Below are 23,261 nucleotides of genomic sequence, written 5' to 3'. Positions count from 1 at the left end.
GGAGTTTGCATGTTCACCCCGTGCCTGCGTGGATTTTCTCCAGGCACTCCGGCTTCCTCCCACATTCCAAAAACATGCATGGTAGGTTGATTGACGACTCTAAATTGCCCTTAGATGTGAATGTGTGCACGAATGGTTGTTTGTTTCTTTGTGCCCTGCGATTGGCCAGCGACCAATGCAGGGTGTACCCCGGCTCTCGCCCGAAGATAGCTGGGATAGGCCCCAGCACGCCCGCGACCCTAGTGAGGATAAAGCGCTACAGATGATGGATGGATGGATGTATTATACTGCCTCCTGGTGACCAAATTGCATACACCAGGAGCAGCACAATGCCATTGAATGACATTGACATGCATGCTGTTTAATTCTTTTACATTCTGTTTGTTATTACAGAAAATGCAATACTGTAGAGTGCTATTTGCTTATTTTAAAAAAATTTAAAAAACTACAAACTTTGGTAGTGTTTTGAGTTACAAGCGTGATCACGTGATGAATTCAACTCTTAAGTCAAGTCACCACTGCAGTATGTTCTGTACTGCACAGCATACTCCACTATGCACACAACCATGTCTCCAGCAACGATCGAGTCTCCTCCCTCAAACTCGATGTCTGTCGCCATACCAAGACTCACCTGTGAGAGGCAGCATGGTGCCACAGAGCAACTCGACCGTCTGAAAATGCAGAGGATGAAAGTTGTAGTAGTAGAAAAAAAAAAAAAACATTGGAAGAACCGTTTGTGTTTGAAGCTCTGCAAACTGGATTCGTAAATACTGAACAGGTTTAACATTTACGATCATCGACCCCCCCCGACCATTTTCCAAGCACCACTGGATAATCGCTCACAATAACGTTTCAGAGACGTCCACCAATCGGGCCTTTGTCGACTTTGAAGTGAGGGGATTCGGCCTTGTTGTCGAAATGTGTGTGTGCCTCGCTTTCGACATTGCCTGTGCAGTGTTCAACGTGCACTCCGCTGTGGTTTGCAATTGACCAGATTTTTGCTTTGACAGGAATGCGCACAATGTGGCATTTGTGTAAGGAAGCAGTGCGGTTGTCGCGTCACAGATGAAAGCGCTTCCTTCTCATGAGAGCTTTCGAGTCCTCAAAATCACTGACCTCACTTCATCTTCATTCACTCACTTGTTTTAGTAGTTTGTGCCTGATTGCTTCAGGGGTGCGCCTCATTTCTGGTGAGTTTTTACATCCACTATTTACCCAAGTTCAACTCAGCATTCAGTTTCCATTTTGGAGACTGCTTTATAGTGTTGACTTGGTGAGCTCTTCACCTATTGTGCCTATTTTATTCAATGTTGTGTGAGGTGTGTCTAACAATAATGAATAATATATTCTATTTATCTTCACATTTAACTGTACTTCGTCATTGCAGTAACTTAAATGTTTTTAAAAAAAAATTACAATTACTAAAACAGGTAAAGAGAAAATGAATACATTTCTTGTATACATGTACAGTGCAACAATTATGAATGGTAAATTTTAAAACAACCCATTTTCTTATTGCGTGATTTATCATTTGGAATTATTATTACTACTGTTGTTACAATTAATTTTTTTAGGAAGATTCCCTGATGAGCAGGTTTTTTTTTTTTTTTTTTTTTTTTTTCTTCTCTCTGATGTGATGCGGTATGCAAATACAATAACTTTTTTAAAAATTATTATTTTTGTTCTTTAAGGTCATTGAGAACAGTTTCTCATTTATATTGCCGACCTGGAGGCAATTGAGGTAAACTAGTAATACAATAGTATTAGTAGTAAACTAAGGGTATCTATGAAACAATACATAGTTATTACATTGAAACTATACTCCGATTTCTGTCACATTTCTTCTTAATTTACCCTGACACACCGACGGTGGCTACAAGCTACAATGTGTACTGTAATGCGTGTAAATAAAAGCGGCGTGATACCTCTTGCCAAATTGGTTTTCTGCTGCTATCTGGTGTACAGCTCAAATACTGCACGTTATTTTCGTATTAATTAAACAAGACTGGAACTACCATGGTGTTTCCAAATGGTTTGCAGTCTTTCAAGGGCGGAGAATATACTTACAACATGAGTGTGACTGATCATATTGACTGCAGACTTCCTTTCATTAATCAACATGATTGCTTTACAGAACGAGTATCGGGTGGTCCTCCCTCCAGAGCGATGCCTCGTTCCTTCTTGGTAAAGCGAGGAGGGCTGAATCCACTTCGGTCAGAGCATAGAAGGAGCCTCGCTAAAAAAGAAAGGGGGCCCCGAGACTCATCCGTGGGGGACGCCACAGAGGGTAATGACACGGTTGCTGTCGAATCGCTGCAGCCGGTTCCTCGTGACCAACACCGTGAAGGTAGTCTGCACCCTTAAAAAAAAAAAGTCAGTTAACCATCATACGTTCAAGATGTTAAAATTATATTTATTGTGTTCCTCATAGACAAAGACAAAGTTGAAGAGTCTATCACGTGGCCGAGACATCGCATGGCTTCCGACAGCCAAAACCCATCAGGACTGGGCGTCTCTCATCAGAACGACTGTGACGACGCAAAGACGATTTCTGACGGTCAAGAGTGTCCAGTCTGTGGCAAAGTGGGCTATAACTAGATTATAATACAACCGCATTGGACTAGCAAATGTCACCTTGCAGATGTATGTTGTTTATTTGTTTTTTTGCAGGTATTTACCCATTTATTTAGTTTTAAGAGTCACCTATATAAGTGTCATGGAATCAGGTCCTACACAACGGAGGGTCAATCATGCAAGGGCAAGGTAACAATCTATGGGTTTATTTGTGTGGTACCAATAATGGGGTCCTTATGAATGATAAAAATGATAAAGGAACTTTCAACGTCCACAATGTCTATTTATTTAGACGAGGTGGTTTCAAGAGAAAGATGACAATATTTGACGTTTAGCCTTCATTTGTAGCTGGTTGAGTTACTATACTTTTCTCGCTCTCTGTACGTTTTCACCAATTATCCTCAAAGGTGTATCATGAATTTCGAAACAAATCTTTGACTGAAATGTGTTTGTGTGTGTCAGGACGTCAGGGCGTTTGGCTGCAGCGTGTGTGGGAAAGTGTTCAAGCGCTCGTCCACGCTGTCCACTCACCTGCTCATCCATTCCGACACGCGGCCCTACGCCTGCCAGTACTGCAGCAAGCGCTTCCACCAGAAGTCGGACATGAAAAAGCACACTTTCATACACACGGGTGGGTCTCGGCCCGCGCTCATTAATATTTTGATGTCATGTCATAAGAACTCTGTATGTGTCTCCATATCGCGTACACCCAGATTTCGAGACATCCGATAAGCAGACTTTGTCGCAACAAAAGATAAGCCGGTAACGCCACAGAGTTTGACCACGCCGTGTCCTTTGCTTCGTGTGGCAGGCGAGAAGCCCCACGTGTGTCACATATGCGGCAAAGGCTTCAGCCAGAGCTCCAACCTCATCACACACAGCCGCAAGCACCAAGGTGACTGGCCCCACCGCTGCCCTCGCTGCCTCTTCAGCTTCCAGGAGCCGGTGGACCTGTGGCAGCACCACTGTGCCCGCCGCTGACACGGCCAGGATACACGCACACCGGCCTCTTTCGCACCGCTCATTTTCTTTCTTGGTGTAAATGTATCGGAACGATTTTGTGAATTTTCAATTGACAAAAATTTAGTGAAATGGAAAGGAAAATGTTACATTTCTTCTTTAATCTGGCCCATATTGCTATTAATGTTCAAATGTCAGGTTTTTGTTCTTTAAAAAATGAGGCCAACAACCAGGAGTGTGTCGACTTTATATCTATTATTGTTACTAATAACTTTTTTTAATCCTCATTTTGAATAACCTGACCATCTGTACTTTGACAATAAATGTGGCCATTTAGCTGGAAAGTCGACCCATCCACATTTTAGACCGACGTCGTAAATCTTCCGACTTCAACCCTATAGAGCATTTTACATGCTGAGGAGGAGACTGAAGGGAGTAAACACGCCCTGCCCCCATGGAAAATAAAACAATTCATTTTCAGAGTTTGTTGGACTTGGCGATGAACAAGACGGAAACACACTGGCACTTGGAGTCGTTTCTAGTCAGTGTTTGTTGACAAGGGTTTTCCTCCACTGCTTCATTTTCACGCTAAAAGCATCCTTTGCTTTTGTACCACTGAGCTCTGGCAACGACGTCACTGGAGTAGTCGTCTCCGGTGGTGCCCACGTCCATCCCCTCATACGTTTGCACGCCTCTCGCACCAATGTTGTAGGCCGCTATCCCGCCTGCAAAGAGGTTGAGTACAAAATGAGCCACAAGATGGCGCATGCGTCAAGTGTGAGAGTGGACGAGCTAACCTTTGAGTTGCTGCTCCGGAGTCCATTTGGGGAACTTCTTCTTGATCTGATCGATGAAGCCGATCAGGATATCCGTGCCTTGGCTGAGATGTTCCTCACTGTCCCAACCACCTCGCGGATTGTGGAACCTTTTATCAACCTACACATAATGAAATTGGAAGATGAGGATTGCTTCTGGATTAGAAACTACCCATCCTTCCATTTTCCTGCCAAACCCATCGCAGGGCATATATTAACAAACAACCATTTAACCGATGTTAAACTGAAGGGAGGAGCCACATTCAGTCAGGTCATAGCTTCGCTGCCATCTTGCGGCATCTCTGTGGGCATGAATTACTTAATAGTGTTTACTTTTAGTTTACTGATAAGTATTTATACATAAGAGGCTCACACGCATGTTTTTGTGATGTGGGAGGAAGCCAGAGAAAACCCAGATAAGCACGGAGAGGATTTGCAAATTCGATGTCAACCCTAGAACTGTGAAGCGGATGTGATAACCTCGAGCGCACCTGCCCCTGGATCCAAAACTATTCCACCTATTTCCACTATCGCGTCATTAGAACGAGCGCGACCAACCTGCATGAGTCCCCAGGCGTTGCCGTTGTCACCCCAGCCATCTTTAAGAACATTTCCAGCCCTGGACTCTCTGGAGATGATGGCAGCGATGATAACGGGATCAATCCCCTTTTGCCCTCCCACTTTCTTGATGACATCCTTGTACTTTTTCAGTCTGGCCAGATCTGTTTGCGCCATGGTGTTGGATGCTGCCACACCTTCAAAGAGAGGAACACCACAAAGAGGCGGCCGGCTGGGCGACAGTCTTGGAGGAGCATGAAGATCTGATAGCGAGTGGACGCCATTACCTTTGGTTTTCAGTTTGTCCTGTCTAGCTGTTTTCTCTGACGCACCGTTTGTGTCGACCTTTGAGATTTTGCCATAAACTAAAATCATGAGATTCATTTGACTACTTTGTGCGCTTGGAGCAGCTGACAAGCTGAACATGTGGTAATTGTGATACATGAATATATTCCGGCACAGAAACCGCTCTCACCGTTATCTTTCTCCTCTTCCATTCCTCTCGGCATGGTCACCTTTAAGCAGACAAGAGAGAACGAGTTAAATGAATGCTACTACTAGATCTTCTGATTTTTTTCTCTCTCGCCATATTCATATCGCACTTAATTCACCCTATGGCGGGATTTGGAGTGTACCAAGAAAAAAAAAAAAGGAAACATTACAACACATGGAATAAAATGTAAATAGTGTACAATACTACTGTGCATTACTGTACATGGAGAAGTTTCAAAGGTGTTTTAAGGGTATAGAAAGAGAGAGCGGTAAATGTTAATAGGAGTGTCGGGAAGATTAATAAGTGCCAAAAATATCTTTCCGCTACTTCGTGGAGTGGTCTGGTGCCCAACCCTCGCAATAAACGAGGGATTACCGTAACTCATCATTTGAACAATCTGCAGAAGTGGACACATTTTCAGAGAATCTCTCTGCTCGTTTGAATTTGGGGTCAATAACAAATTGGCATATGCCAGTCACGCTCACTGGCCCGGCAGTCTCTGAGGTGACCTCTGGGCAATCGTAGGCCGCATCTGTGCTCCCTGCGGTGCACCCTGAAGTGGTCCCAGCTGTACTCCCTGCGGTACTCCCTGCGGTGCTGCCCCCAATGGTGCCCGCAGCGGTATAAATGCCGCTTGCGGCAGAAGGTACGGCCGTTGAGGATGCAGAAATGCGTACCAACCGAGAAAGGTCGACGCTACTGCTGAAGCCGCACCACGACAGGATAAGCCTGCGGGAACAAAAACAGGTACAAAACAAAAAGTCTGACTGACACACGCACACGCAAATGTAGTGTACACACCGAATTGAACCGGACTCATTTGTATTTCGATGTAAATATAGGTGAATAATCAATCTGTCATAAAATATCATTCCCCCCCCCCCCCCCAAATGTATGCTTTTCTCACCACATCAACATCTTGTAGAAATGGTGACTTGTCCAAATTCACATTGGTATAAAATCCTGTGTGCAAGAGATGGCAAAAATTCATATATTTCATATAATTCACTTTACGCTCATGAAAATAATTCAAGCCCTTCTTTCATGCAACACATTTTAACAAATCCAACAACTTATCCACGTACTTTTTGTTAAGCTGAAGGAACAAGTTTGACATTGACTTTATGAACTTAAAACAAATGTGTTGAATTCTTTTTCCGTCATCGTGGGATCGTTAGCTAAGCTCGCCATAGCTGATCATTTGATGCAACTTTAAATGGAACCATTCACCTAGTTATTGCTTTATAGGTCACAAATCATTCTTGGAGCTGTATTATACAGACACGACTGTCAAAAGCTGGTTTCATTATTTTTAATTCTATCTATGTCGTTACTGTATGTTTCACATTCAAAACGACAATTTTCTTTTTTTTTTTTGTGTTAAAAAGGCCAAAACAGATGAATGGCATTTCCATTCATTTTAATGGAGAAAGACGATTGAAGGTAGTGTCTTGAGTTACAAGTGTTGTCAAGGAATGAATTTAAGTCGTATCTGGAGGCCCGAAAAATCGAATTGAGTCGAGGAACAAAGTTAAATGTACTTCATTAACTCCCACCACTGCTGGTTCGATATCCCGGTTCACACGCAAAGCTTTAAAATAACAGCAAACCGGAGTCAAAATCTCAATTGATTCTCGATCAAATGTGATGAAATACCCAAAAGGTTTTGTCCACTGCTTGCTTTCAATTGTAGACTACGTACAGATTTATCTCGATAAGCTCGTCTCGGTGTCATTGTCTGAATTTTCCTTATCGTTGAGTATTCATTTTGCTCTCCTTGTCGTTGCACTCACCTGTGACTTGATTCTTGTCGGTGTTCACGCTGCCTTTTGCGAAGCCAATGGCTCTCCTCTACTTCTTTATACCCTCGTATGTTCCCGACTTGTCCTTGCGGTTCCCGCAGCGGGCGAACCGTCACCACCAAACAACTTCCGTCAGCAGAACACGCAAAAAGGGAAACTGACGCCCGTGCGATCATCTGCATGGTATTTCGTTCACGGCTCAATTTCTTTATCACAACCTCTCCGTTCACACGCCTTCGAGCCACAAATATAATACACGCTCAGTCAAATTGCTTTATTTTTGACCAGCAATCGTTAGCTCATCTTTTATTTCAAGGTATTCATATCTGGATCTGGTACAACACCTTTTGTTGAAACCTCCACCCAGTTTTCATGTAGAAAACGTATTGGGACACGTGAGTGACGGTTGTGTTTTTTGGTTGCCCAAGTGTGTCCTGTTACACTCGATGACTCGAAACAGGAGCGCTGAATGTGTACGCTTGGTTGTTGGAAAGACAATTAAAGATCGAGACAACAACAGCTCAGATAGAATCCAAACAGATCAATAATAAGAATAATAATAACAAGAGTTAACCGTAAGAGGACATGAACATGTGAAAATAGGAGGTTCAAATCAAGAAATTTGCAAGAACAGTTCAAATTAAAATAAAAAAACAAACATGTGTTGCAAAATGTGGACCTTGAGTAAAAAAGGTGTCAGGTGTCAAACTCAAGGCCCAGGGGCCAGATCTGGCCCGCCACATAATTTTATGTCAAACCATGTGTCGACTTCCTCGATTCATGCTAAAATGCCAAACTCTCTTCCCTTTTAATAACATTGCGATATTGCAAGTATTTATTTTGTTTGTTTTCAATCCCGCTTTTAAAATAAATTGAAAAATCGTTGAACAATGATTATTATTATTATTTTTTTTTTTGACTAGCTTCTGATTTCAAAAATAGTTATCCATCTATTTGTTGTGTATGCGGTATGCGGCGATCATGCCTTTATGTTATATGGGTTCATAGTCATCGCGGTCCTCCGAGAGAAACCATAACTACGATGCGGCTCGCGACAAACATTTGTTTGACACCCCCTTGCCATCGAGCATTTTATTTGCCGAAGAGGCGATAGAGGGGAAAAGTGTGAAGAAAAAAACCCAACAACAACTCAAAGAGATGTGGCGAAGGCCTGGAAAAGCATCAGGTACAAAAAGACTTGGTCAAGACATGAACGCAGTCCAGGTTTGGCTCGTGTTTATTCATAGTTGACAAGGACTAAAAGCCTCCTTGGCTTTTGTACCACTGAGCTCTGGCAACGACGTCACTGGAGTAGTCGTCTCCGGTGGTGCCCACGTCCATCCTTTCATAGGTTTGCACGCCTCCCACACCAGTGTTGTAGGCCGCGATCCCGCCTGCAGAGAGGTTCCGTGCAAAATGAGCCACAAGATGGCGGGTTGGTCAATGTGAAAGTGGGCAATTCAACCTTTGAGTTGCCGCTCCGCAGTCCAGCTGGAGAACTTGTTCTTGATCTGATCGATGAAGCCGATCAGGATATCCGTGCCTTGGCTGAGGTGTTCCTCGCTGTCCCATCCACCTCGTGGGGTGTGATAGTTCTTATCGACCTACACGTTACCGTGAAGTAGAAAGGAGAGCAACAGAGTTTCCCACGAGGGGGTCAAATGTTCCAGTTTTCAAACTGCTGACAATATTTGAATGTCGCCTCATTTCGGTCCCCGCCCTGCCCAACCAACCGCGCTTGCATTCCACCTATGAGCAATTCCAGAGCCTTCAATTAACCTCACGCGACGTTATTGGAACGTGGAAGGAAGCCGCCACACAAACGCGAAGAGAAGAGGCGAACTCCGCACAGGTTGGTCAGAGCTGGGATTCATTTGAACCTAATACCGACCTGCATGAGTCCCCAGGCGTTGCCGTTGTCTCCCCAGCCACCCCTCAGTACGTTTCCAGCCCTGGACTCCCTGGAGATGATGCCAGCGATGATGGCGGGATCCATTCCCTTTTGCGCTGCTACTTTCCGGACGATGACCTTGTAGTTGTTCATCCTGCCCAGATCCGTTTGTGCCATGGCGTTGGACGCCGGCACACCTTCGAAGAGAGATGCCGCACCAAGGTGGGCAGTTGGCCCGTTGGTTTTGGGGGAGCATGACGGCGTCAGTCCATAAAGTGGACACGGCAACACGGAACAGAGTACTTTTTTTTTTTAGGCTTACTACAGCTGACGTGTTCAACGCTCTCTGTAATTTCGATCATCGGCTATCGAACAATCAGACTTGCCGGCTGCACGTTTTGAATTTGACTCTTTGAAGCGAATGTATTCCTAATCTATGGAAAACAGCTTATCTAACGCCTCTTCATAAGGGCGATGCTACAAACAAGCGGAATCATTATCGGTCGATATCAAAACTACCAAAACTATTAGAATAAGCAATCAATTTTGTTCCTTCTTGACCTATGTGACATCCCAATCTGGTTTTAGACGTGGGCATAATACATAAGTACGAGGTTCGTGACTGATATTGCACATACTTTTGATAAGAAACTTTATTGCGTTTTTATCTATCTCCAGTAAGGCTTCGGACTCGGTTGACCCGACTTTACTTCAGCTGGCGCACAGGTGTCAAACTGGTGGCCTGGGGGGCCAGATCCGGCCCGCCACATCATCTTATGTGGCCCGCGGAAGCAAATCCAAAATTGCTCATTGTGCTCTGGTGTAACACCATTGAGATATTTGCAAGCACTTTTTCTGTGACCCATCCCACTTTGAAAAGAAATGTAATCGTCGAAAACATGTTTTTATAGGCTTCTGATTTCAAAACTGGCTTATTCATCAACGTGTCGTGTATACCGTGACAAAAATGAGTTTTGACACCCCTGATCGAGAGCATCTGTACAACATTGGCGTTGGCAATAAATCCTATAACTACACTGAGAACTATTTATCGAGCAGAACTTAAGCTGTGGTAGCTGATGGTTACTGATCAAATTCTCTGCAAAGGGGTGCCACAGTGGTCTGTTTTAGGACCACTGTTGTTGTTCTATATTAACGATTTCAGCATTAGTATTTCAAAAAAACTGTTGAATTCATCTGTGTGTGTGGGTGACGCAATCATCGACTCAATCTCCCGTTCAGTTTGATCTAGCGTTGCAAAACCTACAGCCCGATTTATGTGCAGCCAAAGCACACTTGCTAAACGTAAATTCGTTACATTCAAACAAATGGAAATGGATTATCTTCCCCAAAAGACGTTTGGTTGATTCAAATAACAACTTGTTGATGGGGACTGCTTTGAAAGGGTTAAAAGTATCAGAGTGAAACCTTTATTGGCAATCTTGCAGAAATAAATCTGTTACCGTCGTATGGCAGCCTATCTTGCCCAGCTGTTTTTTTGGATGCCCCGTTTGTGTCAACCTTCGTGATGTCCCCGTGACCTAAACGTGCAAATTCCGATTACAGTCACAGTCACTGCTCATCGGCATTTTCAGCTCACAGGAGGACATTTCGGCGCTCTCACCCATCGTCTTTGTCAATGTGGGACCGCCTACAGACAGAAACAGTCCAGTTTACTTTCACGACATAACACGGGGGGGGGGAGTATCAAATGAGCATTAGTAGTACGAGTAGGCAATAGATGATAAGCATCATTTATTTCCACATCGTCATATAATAGTAAATCATTCGAACGTGCCTGAGATGGATGGATGGATGGAGGATACCCGTCTTGCTGTTCTTCCGTGTTCTATGAGCTTTCTGTCGTTTCTTCGACTTCTGCTTTTATATACTGTGCTTCCTCTATTATTACTGTCTGCGCAGTTACTTCCTTTGTCACGATGTGCACTCCTTGTTTGTCCAGTTCACCCGGGGGAATTTTTCCCCAGCGTTTGAGACCAATGAGTTGATGCAAAGCGTTACTTTTACTTTCACTGTCGGCTATACCTTTGATTCTCTCTCTTTTTTTTTGTTTAAAAAAAAAAAAAAAAGCTGTTTTTAATGATAATACCGTACAGTCAAACACTTCTGTGAAAAAAAAAGTCATCTTAAGTGAATAATGTTGTCAATTTTTACAGAGCCACTGTCAAAATACTACAATAATAAAGACCTCATCTTAATCTAGAATTAAGTTGTAAGTCACAACTTCTGAAGAATAAAGTTGCAATATTAGGAGAATAAACTCCTGATATTACAAAAATTAAGTTTTGAGATTAGTAAAAAAAAAAAAAAATTTTTTTTTTAAGGAATTAAGTAAGTCAAAAAAAATATCATGAGGGGAAAGAAGTCATAAGCTTACAATCAAAAACTTTAATTGGACAAGAATAATAAAATATGTGAACGTATTGAAAAGTCATTTTCCTTTCAGTATGTAAGCCAATGCCCAACCCTAAAAAAATGAATCATCATTGTGAATGAACTGGTTTCTGCAACCGGGTGGGGACTTAAGCGCCATAATGTTGTCAATGGTTTGCGTTGTTTGAGTTGCAATGACATTTCCCAAACAAATTGGAAATGGGAGCGGTTGATAAAGTTGCGGATGCTGCTGGAGCCCATCCCGGTTGACTTTGAACTGGTATAGAAATCAAATGTTTAAAAAAAAAAAAAAAAAAAAAGTGCCCTGCCATGTTTTATACTTTGTTTTAATCTTCGGACTTCGACCCTATAGAGTATTTTACCTGCTAAAGAGGAGCCTGAAAAAAACAAACAACTCAAAGTTGCTGTGGTGAAAAATGATTTTCACAGTTTGTTTAATGGGGTCAATACATGAACACGAGCCAGGTTTTGACTCGCGTTTATTTCGTGTCGACAAGGGCTTCTCTCCACTGCGTTGTTTTCACGCTAAAAGCCTCCTTGGCTTTTGTACCACTGAGCTCTGGCAACGACGTCATTGGAGTAGTCGCGTCCAGTGGTGCTCCCATCCACGTCTCCGTACGACGTCACACCTTCCGGACCGCAGTTGTAGGCCGCAATCCCGCCTGTGGAGGTTCAATGCCAAATGAGCCGCGAAATGGCGCACGGGCCGCGTGAGAGCGGACAAGCGAACCTTTGAGATGCTGCGCTGCACTCCAGCAAGGGAACCTGTTCCTCATCTCGTTGATGAAAGTGATCAAGATATCGGTGCATTGACGGACGTGTTCCTCGCTGTCCCATGCGCCTCGTGGAGTGTGATATCTTTTATCAACCTGCACATATTACAGTGATGAGGAAATGACAGCAGCAGAGTTTAGGACTACGACTGGATGAAAAACTGTACGCGCATTCACTTTTTTCCAGTCAAGTGCAGGGCAGACAACATTTCAACCACCAACCATTCCAACTACCATTCCACTTACTGAACAATTTAGAGTCCTAAATGAAGCTAATGTGCATGTTTCTGGAATTTGGTAAGAAGCCACAGTACAGTACGAGAAAAACGGGCGAGTTGGAGATGAGATTGGAACCGCAAACCTCGGAAATTGTGAGGCAGATGGGGTCACCGCTCGTCCCGGATGAAAAACGACTTCAAAGCGGCAACTTGCGCTAACGTGTCATTATAACGTGCGCTACCGACCTGCATGAGTCCCCAGGCGTTGTGATGGTCTCCCCAGCCATTTTGCAGTGTATTTCCAGCCCTGCACTCTCTGGAGATGATGCCGGCGATGATAGCGGCGTCAATTCCCTTTTGCGCTCCTACTCTCCGGATGATGCCCTTGTACTTGTTCATTCTGGCCAGATCCGTTTCGGCCATGTGCTTCGACGCGCTAACACCTTCAAAGAGGGACGGGGTATTAACAATATTTTTTTTAAAGTGCCATTTTATTGGTTTTCCCCAATTGTTTTGGTGCAAAAAATGACAAGTACTTTCGGGAAATATTCACAGGTATTCATTATTATCCCAAAATGATCTCAACAGTATTATGAATCAGTGAGCGTGCACCATTCAGTTATGCATGATTAGTAAATGTGTGTATAAAAACTTCAGTTGTGGCAGTGCATTGTGGGGGGGGGGGGGGGGGGGGGGGGGTTCCAACAAACCAATCTCTTTTGAAGTGAAGCTTTTGACTGAAATGTTGCAATATTCAATGTCTTAGAACATTTCTAAACTTCACATTGTTTGGCTTTCACAAGTGCATCAACGTAATTTAAGTGTTGTCAGTGCACCCCCCAGTGGACAGAATTAGGAACAAAAGTTTCTTTTATTTTAAAATAGCGGTGATTGTGTTTTCCATCCCTACGGGCCGGATTGAATGGGGGGGGGGGAATGTAGTTTACCGTCGTATGGCAGCCTGTCTTGTGCTGCTGTTTCCCGGGATGCTCCGTCTGTGTCGACGTCCATGATGTTCCCGTAACCTAAATGTGCAAATGTATTTTTAAAAAAAACCCATCTTCAACACAGGAGGACATTTCGGCCGAAGGGAAAGGCGCTCTCACCCATCGTCTTCGTCAATGTGTGACCGCCTACAGACAGAAAAAGTCTGCTTTAGAAGTTGCAATTTTTGTCAAATGCTTAACGCAGCGAGGGAACCACCGTGTATTTGTGAAATGTTATTCGCAAATAGATAGCTTACCTGTCTTGATGTTGCTGTTGAGTGTCTTCCAACTACTCGGTCTTTTTCACTGGTCCACCAGCTTTCCGTTTTCCCTTATATGCACTTTTTTTTTTTTTTTTTGTTGCCGTAACCTTTATTGACTCTTTTGTCAATGTCTATGGCCAATGAGACATTTTCACTTTCCATTTCTCAGAAAAGATTGAATCTCCCTTTTGCAGAAAAGACATTTACTGTCAGCTGTAGCTTTAAAATTGTTTTTTTTTTTGCTAATAATACTGTATGGTCAAATTTTTTTGTTGATAAAAAAATCTCTTATGTGAATAAAGTTGTCATATTATAATATTATTATAATGTGATATATAACATTGTAAATGGGGAAATAATGAGAATGAAGTCGGAATATGGGGGGAAATGTATTTTATGAGAAAAAAAAATAGATATTTAAAATATCTTTTTTTTTTTTTTTTTTAAATACAAAATAGATATTTAAAATACAAATATTTAGGTTTACAGAATAAGGTTTACATTTTAAAATACGGTTTTATTACATTGTCTTTTTTTTTCCCATAAAACATGTTGAATTGTATCATAAAAATTCAAATAATAATCCAGATATTATGTGGAGAAAGTCAAAGCATGGCAAGAGAAAGCCATAACTTCAGGAAACATGACATGAGTTCAGTCTGACTTTCACTTTCCTTTTTAGTAAGCCATTGTCCCACCCGCAACTGACAAATAATCTTTTTGTGTATCGCATTAGTGCAGCACCGACCAATATATGTTTTTATTTCATCAGATTACTAATGTATTGTTTTTAATGTATCAGATCCCTGATTACTTATAAAATTCCATAACTTTATCCCAGCAGTATGGCACTAAATGACTCTGACTGTTGACTGCTTGTTGCTATGCAGAGGGCTAAATCATAACATTCAAATATTTGTATATACATTATGGTCAACAGGACCATTTGATGTAGGCCTTTTTAAATATACATTTAATAAGGCCTGCATCAAATGGTCCTGTTGACCATCATTTCTTTGGAACTTGTTTTAATATTTTCCCCATCAATTTCAATGAGGATCATTTGATCTAATCAAACAGGATGCACGTGTTTCCCTTCATCACCCCGCATTGTCCAAAACATCGCCTTCCTAATTAGGCCAGTTGATGCACTGTATTCCGCTTTGTTTTCTATTTGCTGCCAATCATCTGTCTCCTGTCCTTGGTTTACTAATGTTCCCATATGTTTCCACTGTGACTCATAATCGTTGCACAATGAAATGTGTGGGACACTTGCATTTTTATACAGTTCCTTGAATTTGTCTGGTAAAATAATTCCTGCCGCGACCTTTGCTTCATTGTCTGAGTACAGATAATCTACAGTAATTTTATCAGGTGTCGCATGTCGTAACTTTTTTTTTTTCTTCATATCGTGGGTGTGGCCCTCGTGTGTTTTCGTTACATGCAGCTCATCACCTTTTTTATTGTCTTCTACTTCCGTGATAAGGTGCAAGGCTGCAGACTACAGGGCTTTTCCTATGTTTAACGGTGGTTTGTCTGAGATATGGATTGCTTAATAGAATGTGATTTCTCTGCTTTCCAGTGTCACGTAGAGGTCCTCTCTTTTTAATTCATGTTTTCGTTTCACCACGATATTTCCATTTGATGATGGAATGAGTACAAGTCCTAGTTGGAATAAGCCATCTCTTCCCATCCTCATTAGTTCAGGTCCTATAGACCAAAATAGTTCCAATTCAATGTTTTTTTTCTCTTTTCGACGCCATGTTTAGCCAGAAGAGTAAGTCGTCATATCCCTCTTTTTCTATTTATGAGATATTATTTTTGTGTCGACACTTTATTTCGTTTCGAAGTTGATCACATTTTTGCGAATTTCGCTGGCCAGCGAAACCGTATTTGGTTATCCACGTGTTTAAATGTTTTATTTTGGAAGGGTTTTGGAGTTGAACATATTTTCAATCTTTACACGTTAGGCGTTCTTTTGGATCCGTTTTACTGTTATTTTTTCCCATTTTGTGAATTTGGAAGTCAGTTTATTTGCACCTAGAGTGACCAAAATACTGACTTTATTCAAAATGACAGGGTGAAAATGAATGTCTGGGTTTTGGTAATCCTCAAGCTTCTACCCACACGGGGCGGAGGATTCTTGCATCTGCTTCCAAACCCAGTTGCCACTTACAATCCAGTCTTATACATTCATACTTTTACACATTCACACGATACGAGTAACATTTTTACAAACACACAAAACACGGAATTTAAGTACGTACAGGACTCCGCCGTCCTCGCAGAATTTGTCGGACTCTGCCGTCCCTCTTTTACCTGCCAGTGACTAGTATTACACAAGGTTTATTCTGCCGCAGACTTCTTCGTCGTGCAATTCACTCACTCTCTAATCCTTTTTCCTAAAAAAATAAATCGTTTTTTTTTTTCTCCCGTATGGGAGATTGTTCAGATTACAGCCTCTCAACACGCTCTAAACAATCTCTCCCTTCGCTCCTGTATTTATTTGAAATAGGGAGGTTTTACAAGACATAACGTGCAAGACACAACACACTAAGGGTAGGGTTTCAAGGTGAAGACATGGGACCAACACCGGCCACGTCCCCGACCACGTCCTTGGTCAAGGCGCCCTTCCATCGGATGATTCCTGCTGAGTCCTCTTCTTGAAGGCGAGACATCTTCCTTTCTCAAAATCGTCCATAATACTAATGCAAGCTAAGCAAATAAATGCTAACTTCTACAATATATTTAACACATTGAAAAAAAGTTACAGAACAAATTAAACTCTTTAATCAAGGTACCACTGTACTATGGACCCCCCGCATATTTGAAGATTATATTTTTATTCCATTTTTAAATTTTTTTCCCTCTTTTTGGGGGGGGAACCAAACCTGAAAATCCTTACTGGTGGTTTATCCTCGCTTATTCAAGAATATTTTTTAGTTAAAAAAAAAAAAATATATATATATATATATATATATATATATATATATATATATATATACAACCCCAATTCCAAAGTTGGGATGTTGTGTTAAACATAAATAAAAACTGAATATAATGATTTGCAAATCATGTTCGACCTATATTTAATTGAATACACTACAAAGACAAGATATTTAATGTTCAAACTGATCAACTTGATTGTTTTTAGCAAATAATCATTAACTTGGAATTTTATGGCTGCAACACGTTCCATAAAAGTTGGGACAGGCGGCAAAAAAGACTGAGAAAGTTGAGGAATGCTCATCAGACACCTGTTTGGAACATCCCACAGGTGAACAGGCTAATTGGGAACAGGTGGGTGCCATGATTGGGTAGAAAAGGAGCTTCCCTGAATTTCTCACTCATTCACAAGCAACGATGGGGCGAGGTTCACCTCTTTGTGAACAAGTGCGTGAGAAAATGGTCAAAAAGTTTAAGGACAATGTTCCTCAACGTACAATTGCAAGGAATTTAGGGATTTCATCATCTACAGTCCATAATATCATCAAAAGGTTCAGAGAATCTGGAGAAATCACTGCATGTAAGCGGCAACATCGAATGCCCGTGACCTTCGATCCCTCAGGCGGCACTGCATCAAAAACCGACATCAATGTGTAAAGGATATCACCACATGGGCTCAGGAACACTTCAGAAAACCAATGTCAGTAAATACAGTTCGGCGCTACATCCGTAAGTGTAACTTGAAACTCTACTATGCAAAGCAAAAGCCATTTATCAACACCACCCAGAAACGCCGCCGGCTTCTCTGGGCCCGAGCTCATCTAAGATGGACTGACGCAAAGTGGAAAAGTGTTCTATCGTCCAACGAGTCCAATTGTTTTTGGAAATGGTGGACATCGTGTCCTCCGGGCCAAAGAGGAAAATAATGCAAAGTGTTATGGACGCAAAGTTCAAAAGCCAGCATCTGTGATGGTATGGGGCTGTGTTTGTGCATCTGTGAAGGCACCATTAATGCTGAAAGGTACATACAGGTTTTGGAGAAACATATGCTGCCATCCAAGCAACGTTTTTTTCATAGACGCCCCTGCTTATTTCAGCAGGACAATGCCAAACCACATTCTGCAAGTCTTACAACCGCGTGGCTTCGTAGTAAAAGAATGCGGGTACTAGACTGGCCTGCCCCCGGACTGTTGAACAGCTGAAGCTGTACATCAGGCAAGAATGGGAAAGAATGCCACCTACAAAGCTTCAACAATTATTGTCCTCAGTTCCCAAACGTTGATTGAATGTTGTTAAAAGAAAAGGTGATGTAACACAGTGGTAAACATGAGCCTGTCCCAGCTTTTTTGGAACATGTTGCAGCCATAAAATTCCAAGTTAATGATTATTTGCTAAAAACAATCAAGTTGATCAGTTTGAACATTAAATATCTTGTCTTTGTAGTGTATTCAATTAAATATAGGTCGAACATGATTTGCAAATCATTGTATTCTGTTTTTATGTATGTTTAACACAGCGTCCCAACTTCATTGGAATTGGGGTTGTATTTCTAATACCACTATAAAGGGCATCAATTATCCGTGGAGTTTGGCTATTCGCGGCCCCAATCCCACGCGAATCGTGGGGGTCCACTGTACTTTAAACCAGTTAAAAACGGATGAAACTCAAAAAATGCCAGCAAAATCCAATTCGTATGCTGCGGAAAAAAACCTATTGGTCATGATGAATTTGGTTTCTTTTGGAGTTGAAATTTGCCATAAGGGAATGGCCACGAGTCCGTTGTGTGGTCTCATGAGCAGTGTAACCAAAAATGTCAGTGTCTGAAATGGTCCCAGCGCGTTATTTCAGAAAAGAAGGCGTCCCCGGGGCAGGAAGTGTAGTTGACCATCTGCCTGTGGCCACGGACGGTGTAGTTGGCCACGAGCCTCCTTCCGTCCACCGCGCAGCGTGTCAAGCGATGGCGTAGAAGGTCCGTGGCGTGACGCGACGGAAGAGCGGACGTGTAGTCGCCAATGACCGACACGCCGTAGCCGAGGTTGTTGTGTCCTCGCGTGTGCGTGCCGAGGAGGTTCCAGCCCCGGCCTTCGTAGACGTAACCGTCCGAGCCCACCACGAAGCTGACGGGACAGGACGCGGGAACATGAACAGGCGTGTTTCACGCAAACTACTCGCAATGGCAATGGCGCTGTTATGAAAAAAAATTAAATAAAAGACAAAATAGTCAAAGGTAAAAATCGTGTCACCTGTATCCGATATCGCTCCAGTTGCGGACGTCCTGGTGGAAGCGCTGCATGGCTCGCATGTCCTGGGAGCACGCTGGGAAGGACAGGCAGGGCTGCGAGGGCTCGTAGGTGTGGTGAACGTAGACAAAGCCCAGGGGCAAAGACAGCGGGGTGGGGGTTTCCTTGGGAGCCTTCGCCCTCCACTGGCAGCGAGAGATGATTTGAGGACAATCTGCAGGAAAAAAAGGCCGTTTGTGTTTTGGGTTTTATTTGTATTTTCGTAAGACTGCAAGGTGTAAGATGCTGCAGAAGGTGGGTAGCTTTAAAAAAAAAATAAAAAAAATAAAAAATGGTGCTTAGTCATTAGTTACATTTTCACTGATCAACAAAGGTCCATAAATGTGAGGGGCAACTATACATTGTAAATCCTTTTTAAAAAAAAATAATAATAAAATAAAACTTTTTTTGGTTTATTTTTTGGGGTTACGGTTATGAGGGGGGAAGATGGGTTAGGATAATATCAGGAGAGGGTAGAAAGGAAGAAAGGGGGAGGCGGATGGGGGTCCAGGGAAATTCTTAATGGAAAACTAAATGGGGGAAAAAAATGAGAGACATTTTTGATTAGGGCTGGAAGGGAAAACAACGGGAAGGTGGGGGGGACGAGGAGGTCTAGTTAGGGTTGGAAAAGGAAAACGCTGGGTTGGGTTAAGATTTAGAAAAAGGGAGAGGAGATAGAATAAGTGGAACCTGAATTAAGAGGGTTAGGGTTAGGTCTTAGGTTAGTGTTAAGGTCAAGGTTAGGGTACGGGTTTGGTTTGATCTCAAGGGATAATGTAGTGACTTACCCCAGTACTTGTGCACAAATGCCTCTAGTCCTTCCTTCACTGCCTTGTTGACTCCACTGTCCAGAGCGATCCACTCAGTCTTCTCCAACCCCCAGACCAGTGCGAGCGTGTCCATCACCTCCACCTGGAGGTCAAGCGGCTCCAGAATAGATCGAGAGAGCTCCCTTCGCGTTGGACTAACGTGTCTGGACAAGGTATCGAGACCCTGGCCCGCATGCAGGGTAAAACTATAATATTCCTTCAGGATCTCACTAAGAGCGTGCGGCTCGTCCGATTTGGGTAGTTGGCTGATACCCGTGCCCAGTATTACGCCATCCATACCGCCGTGAATAACTGCGTCGGTGGCCAGGGTGGCGGGCCAAGACAGTTTGAACACCTTGGGGCGCTCCACACTGTCCCAGCACCCGTCGGGCCCCAGGCGATGAGACACCGGGATGTCCTGGAGGCTGAGGAAGGATAACCCGAGCGTCCTTCCCAAGGTGAGCGGAAAGAGCCCGACGGCCGAGGTCGCTTCCTGCTTGGCTTTGAGTCCAGATTCGATCCCCAGAAGCAAAGGCGCCAGGGCGACCGTGGTGCCGTCCGGGGCGAGCGCCACGCCTCGCTCCTCGCCGCTGTCTGTCACGATGTGGTGGACGGCCTTGTCAAAAAAGCTGAAGGACGAGGCGTTGAGGATGGCCGTCTCTAGCCCCACGGCGTCTGTGAGGTAATTAGAAGCACCCAGGAAGTGGATCGTCATGGCGTCGTCGTGGCCGGCGGTCCTGCGCAGGGCCCTGACCAGCGCCAAGGGGGACAGACCCGGGTTGGACTCTTCCACCTGCTGCACCGCATGGATGAAGTTGTGCATACTCCGCAGGTGGACACCTAACAGCGGAGAAGAGGAGAATGCAAGTCACTTCTCACCTCCTGCGTATCAAATCAAAGATCCTTTTTTTTTTTTCTTCTTTTTTTATTGTCTGGTCAGAGACTGTAACAAAATAAAAGGTCACTCTTTATCACCCATGTCAAGCCAGTTCGGCAGTTGTTACTCAAGAGTAACGTAGAACTGTGCTGTAGTCACTGGACGTCATTCCATTTGAATGTTATCGATGCATAAAATTTGTGTGATTACTTAATTAGATTACGATAAAAAAAAAAAAAAAAAAAAAATGTGTTAACATGCGATGAAATGTGACCTCTCAACCATTCCTGAAACCAAATACCAACAATATGCACACATTTTTTGCATTCAGAAGAAAAAAAAAAAAACGTAAAGGCCAACAATCCATTGATTGCGCAATTGCACAACAGTATTGTTGCAGGAATAATATTAACAGAGGTCTGAGATGGGCGAAACACATTGTCCTCTCGATCAGTGTTTCCAAATCTCTTTTCTTTGGGCCCATGCAAATATTTTACATTAGAAAAAGCTCACTAAATAGAAAAAAAACTAAAAGTATATCCAGTACTGTATACTGAAATAATGACAAACTTAGTGTGAAATCTGGGCCTGTTTAGTTTAACACAAAGCTATTAAATTTACGCCAAAATTGCAAATGAATCTGGAACAACCATTTTGTTTCACACAGTTGGTCTCGTATTCATCTTGTTTTTTTTTTTTTTTTTTTTTTTTTTAATACTCACATACCAACTGCACTCCTCCTGTTTTATTTTCTGCATGTGCGTTTGCAATTCGTAAAGGCAATAACACGGTACGTGGCGGAAATCCGAAACGTACCTGCCGGCCCGCTTGACATTAAAGCGAAGCAGTAGGATGACGCCAACACGAAGAGCGACACTCGAAAAGACGCCATCGCGGCTGAAATGAACAAAAGATGACCCAGAACGCCAGTGAGGAAGACGGAAGTAAAGGCATGCGGCCTCTTTTCAAATTTGATGTTGTTCCCAAGCTGAGTAGGCTGACTCAACGTGTGTGTTGCGTGCACTTGTGCCCGTAAGGACGAGCACACAGCTACAAATATTGATTCAGCCCACAGAACGTTGCATCGGGAGCAAAACAGCGACCCCCCCCCCCCCCCCCCCGCGCGAGGTGCAAAGGTCACGACATCGTCAATCATCAAGTGAAAATCCATCATTACCGTTCGTCCGTCCTGATTGTGGCGTTTTGACAAGTTTTAATCCGCTTGTTTTCTTTTTATGCCGTTTATTCAGATTCCAAATTTTAATGTCTGTTTTCTTTATCTCTTTAAACTAACGACGATGATTATTAATGTGATTCATATTATTATGTTCAGTTTTCATAGTTTTAAAGTATATATATATATATATACACAAATATATATATATTTTTTTTGTTTGTTTTGTTTTTAATCGGTTCAACCATAATTCAAAAGCAATGTCTGATTTTCATTGGTTAATATTCATCCAGTTTTTATTATTACTTTTGTCAGCTTCAAGTTATTTCTGTGACCACTTTTATGTCATTAACAACAATTGTATTCACGTGTGTAAATGAATATAAAAGTCCCCCAAGCATTGTATCAAATTTTCAACACCAATCATTTTCCTCCTGGTTGGCCGGTGCGTCTGCGCGTGAGCCTCTGGGTGTGGGTTGTGGCCTACAGCAGGTACATGGTGAGTGTTCTCTTTGTCCCGCTGAATAAACGGCCACTGTGGCTCGTAACTGGAAAAACTTGCAAGTCAATGTATCTCTGTCTAATAATAACAATAAAATTGATAGTGACGTGGTCATCCGTGGAACTAATTATTTTGGTGTCAGCGTCGTTTACTTCAAATAAAGCATTTGATTGGTCACATTGTCAACAAGGGCCAGCCAGCTCTGGTGTGCCGTTTGAAGGTCCACTTTGATCAAGACGACGAGGCCGAGTGTGAGGAGACTGGTCGTGATCCTCGCAGACTTGTTCTTCGGTGGGGAACGCGTGCATGGTTTCCAGGACGAGACCAAGGTGCTCCAGGAAGGAGTTGACGGACACCCGCAGGACGCGAGCTTCGTCGGCGCGCCACTTGGCTGTCAAGACGCTTCCGACGAGCGTCAGCCGCTTGTGGACGCCTCCGCGTCGGGGCTCGCGGTCGGGACTCAGCGAGTGCAGAGCGACGGCGGCCTCGCGTGACGACGGGAACGGAACGTCCAGAGAGAATTCGAGTTTGCTGGCTCGCTCGTCGCTTTCAGGCGCCGCCATGTTGTTTGCTATGTGAGTCTTCGTCATAGACATGTATAGGTAGATAGGACACGCCCATTTTGAACTCTGTGCCGACGGCGACGCCAAGCTAGGGAGGTCAAAGTCGTCAGCGTATTTTGTATGTGTGGACGGCAAGAAAATCAAAAGACCATGGATGCCGGAGCATTGTGCTGCATATGGTTGCGTAAAACCGTGTACAATTACGACAACTGGGAGTCTCTTTCACATATTTTTTTCAAACGTTGTGTATTGGTAGCATACGCTTCCACATAGACAAAACAGTACACAGTAAGTAATTTTAGTGTCCATTCATTGTTTCCTATGGGAACGTCGACCTCTCCAACATGGCCGCCACGCAGGCAC

At 43.1% G+C, this 23,261-nt stretch overlaps 5 protein-coding genes across 6 annotated transcripts; 1 reads left to right on the top strand and 4 right to left on the bottom strand.

The window, feature by feature from the left end:
• The first annotated feature begins 734 nt into the window (after window positions 1–734).
• Window positions 735–4,009, top strand: LOC133403606 (zinc finger protein Gfi-1b-like). 2 transcript variants are annotated; one of them, XM_061678612.1, is made up of 7 exons: window positions 735–920; window positions 1,011–1,190; window positions 2,135–2,347; window positions 2,432–2,583; window positions 2,671–2,763; window positions 3,037–3,205; window positions 3,386–4,009. In XM_061678612.1, the coding sequence occupies exons 2-7, from the start codon at window positions 1,085–1,087 to the stop codon at window positions 3,553–3,555; spliced, it is 903 nt and encodes a 300-aa protein (XP_061534596.1). In that variant the 5' UTR covers window positions 735–920; window positions 1,011–1,084; the 3' UTR covers window positions 3,556–4,009. The 2 variants fall into 2 exon arrangements, with proteins under 2 accessions (XP_061534596.1, XP_061534595.1); XM_061678611.1 differs by having other exon boundaries at window positions 735–1,190.
• LOC133403750 (uncharacterized) lies at window positions 3,765–13,821 on the bottom strand. The gene is made up of 17 exons (XM_061678943.1): window positions 13,743–13,821; window positions 13,606–13,632; window positions 13,447–13,524; window positions 12,746–12,942; window positions 12,239–12,377; window positions 12,042–12,170; window positions 9,094–9,290; window positions 8,668–8,806; window positions 8,485–8,596; window positions 7,194–7,328; window positions 6,308–6,343; window positions 5,886–6,129; window positions 5,383–5,422; window positions 5,195–5,272; window positions 4,908–5,104; window positions 4,332–4,470; window positions 3,765–4,259 (listed from the first exon to the last, which is right to left on the bottom strand). Exons 2-17 carry the CDS (start codon window positions 13,607–13,609, stop codon window positions 4,123–4,125), a joined length of 2,001 nt encoding a protein of 666 aa, XP_061534927.1. The 5' UTR covers window positions 13,610–13,632; window positions 13,743–13,821; the 3' UTR covers window positions 3,765–4,122.
• LOC133403607 (lysozyme g-like) lies at window positions 8,280–11,038 on the bottom strand. The gene is made up of 6 exons (XM_061678613.1): window positions 10,892–11,038; window positions 10,718–10,744; window positions 10,557–10,634; window positions 9,094–9,290; window positions 8,668–8,806; window positions 8,280–8,596 (listed from the first exon to the last, which is right to left on the bottom strand). Exons 2-6 carry the CDS (start codon window positions 10,719–10,721, stop codon window positions 8,460–8,462), a joined length of 555 nt encoding a protein of 184 aa, XP_061534597.1. The 5' UTR covers window positions 10,722–10,744; window positions 10,892–11,038; the 3' UTR covers window positions 8,280–8,459.
• Window positions 13,822–18,161: 4,340 nt separating the features above from the next.
• On the bottom strand, window positions 18,162–21,480 carry pglyrp2 (peptidoglycan recognition protein 2). Its single transcript, XM_061678610.1, has 3 exons — window positions 19,762–21,480; window positions 18,938–19,148; window positions 18,162–18,811 (listed from the first exon to the last, which is right to left on the bottom strand). Exons 1-3 carry the CDS (start codon window positions 20,603–20,605, stop codon window positions 18,508–18,510), a joined length of 1,359 nt encoding a protein of 452 aa, XP_061534594.1. The 5' UTR covers window positions 20,606–21,480; the 3' UTR covers window positions 18,162–18,507.
• Window positions 21,481–22,517: 1,037 nt separating this feature from the next.
• Window positions 22,518–22,911, bottom strand: LOC133403608 (EKC/KEOPS complex subunit LAGE3). The gene has a single exon (XM_061678615.1). The coding sequence runs from the start codon at window positions 22,896–22,898 to the stop codon at window positions 22,518–22,520; it is 381 nt and encodes a 126-aa protein (XP_061534599.1). The 5' UTR covers window positions 22,899–22,911.
• Between the last annotated feature and the right edge of the window lie 350 nt (window positions 22,912–23,261).

This window comes from Phycodurus eques, chromosome 6 (assembly GCF_024500275.1).
Source record: "Phycodurus eques isolate BA_2022a chromosome 6, UOR_Pequ_1.1, whole genome shotgun sequence".
In the NCBI taxonomy this organism is placed as follows: Eukaryota; Metazoa; Chordata; class Actinopteri; order Syngnathiformes; family Syngnathidae; genus Phycodurus; species Phycodurus eques.
The sequence above is the reverse complement of the archived record's forward strand: the minus strand, read 5'-3'. Positions and strand labels throughout refer to the sequence as shown.

Bases quoted from the DNA above. Each gene is read 5' to 3' on its own strand.
- LOC133403606 (XM_061678612.1), top strand. From the start codon at position 1,085: ATGAGAGCTTTCGAGTCCTCAAAATCACTGACCTCACTTCATCTTCAT. The intron at 1,191-2,134 runs GTGAGTTTTTAC...ATTGCTTTACAG, and splicing joins AGGGGTGCGCCTCATTTCTG to AACGAGTATCGGGTGGTCCT. The intron at 2,348-2,431 runs GTAGTCTGCACC...TGTTCCTCATAG, and splicing joins TCGTGACCAACACCGTGAAG to ACAAAGACAAAGTTGAAGAG.
- LOC133403607 (XM_061678613.1), bottom strand. The intron at 8,807-9,093 runs GTCGGTATTAGG...GGTAACGTGTAG, and splicing joins ACGCCTGGGGACTCATGCAG to GTCGATAAGAACTATCACAC. The intron at 8,597-8,667 runs GTTGAATTGCCC...ACCTCTCTGCAG, and splicing joins TGCGGAGCGGCAACTCAAAG to GCGGGATCGCGGCCTACAAC.
- LOC133403750 (XM_061678943.1), bottom strand. The intron at 9,291-12,041 runs GCTTTTAGCGTG...CTCTCTTCGAAG, and splicing joins GTGGTACAAAAGCCAAGGAG to GTGTGCCGGCGTCCAACGCC. The intron at 6,130-6,307 runs GTGAGAAAAGCA...TTGTTCCCGCAG, and splicing joins TTCTACAAGATGTTGATGTG to GCTTATCCTGTCGTGGTGCG.
- pglyrp2 (XM_061678610.1), bottom strand. From the start codon at position 20,605: ATGCACAACTTCATCCATGCGGTGCAGCAGGTGGAAGAGTCCAACCCG. The intron at 19,149-19,761 runs GTAAGTCACTAC...TTTTTCCTGCAG, and splicing joins ATTTGTGCACAAGTACTGGG to ATTGTCCTCAAATCATCTCT. The intron at 18,812-18,937 runs GTGACACGATTT...CTGTCCCGTCAG, and splicing joins TGGAGCGATATCGGATACAG to CTTCGTGGTGGGCTCGGACG.
- LOC133403608 (XM_061678615.1), bottom strand. From the start codon at position 22,898: ATGGCGGCGCCTGAAAGCGACGAGCGAGCCAGCAAACTCGAATTCTCT.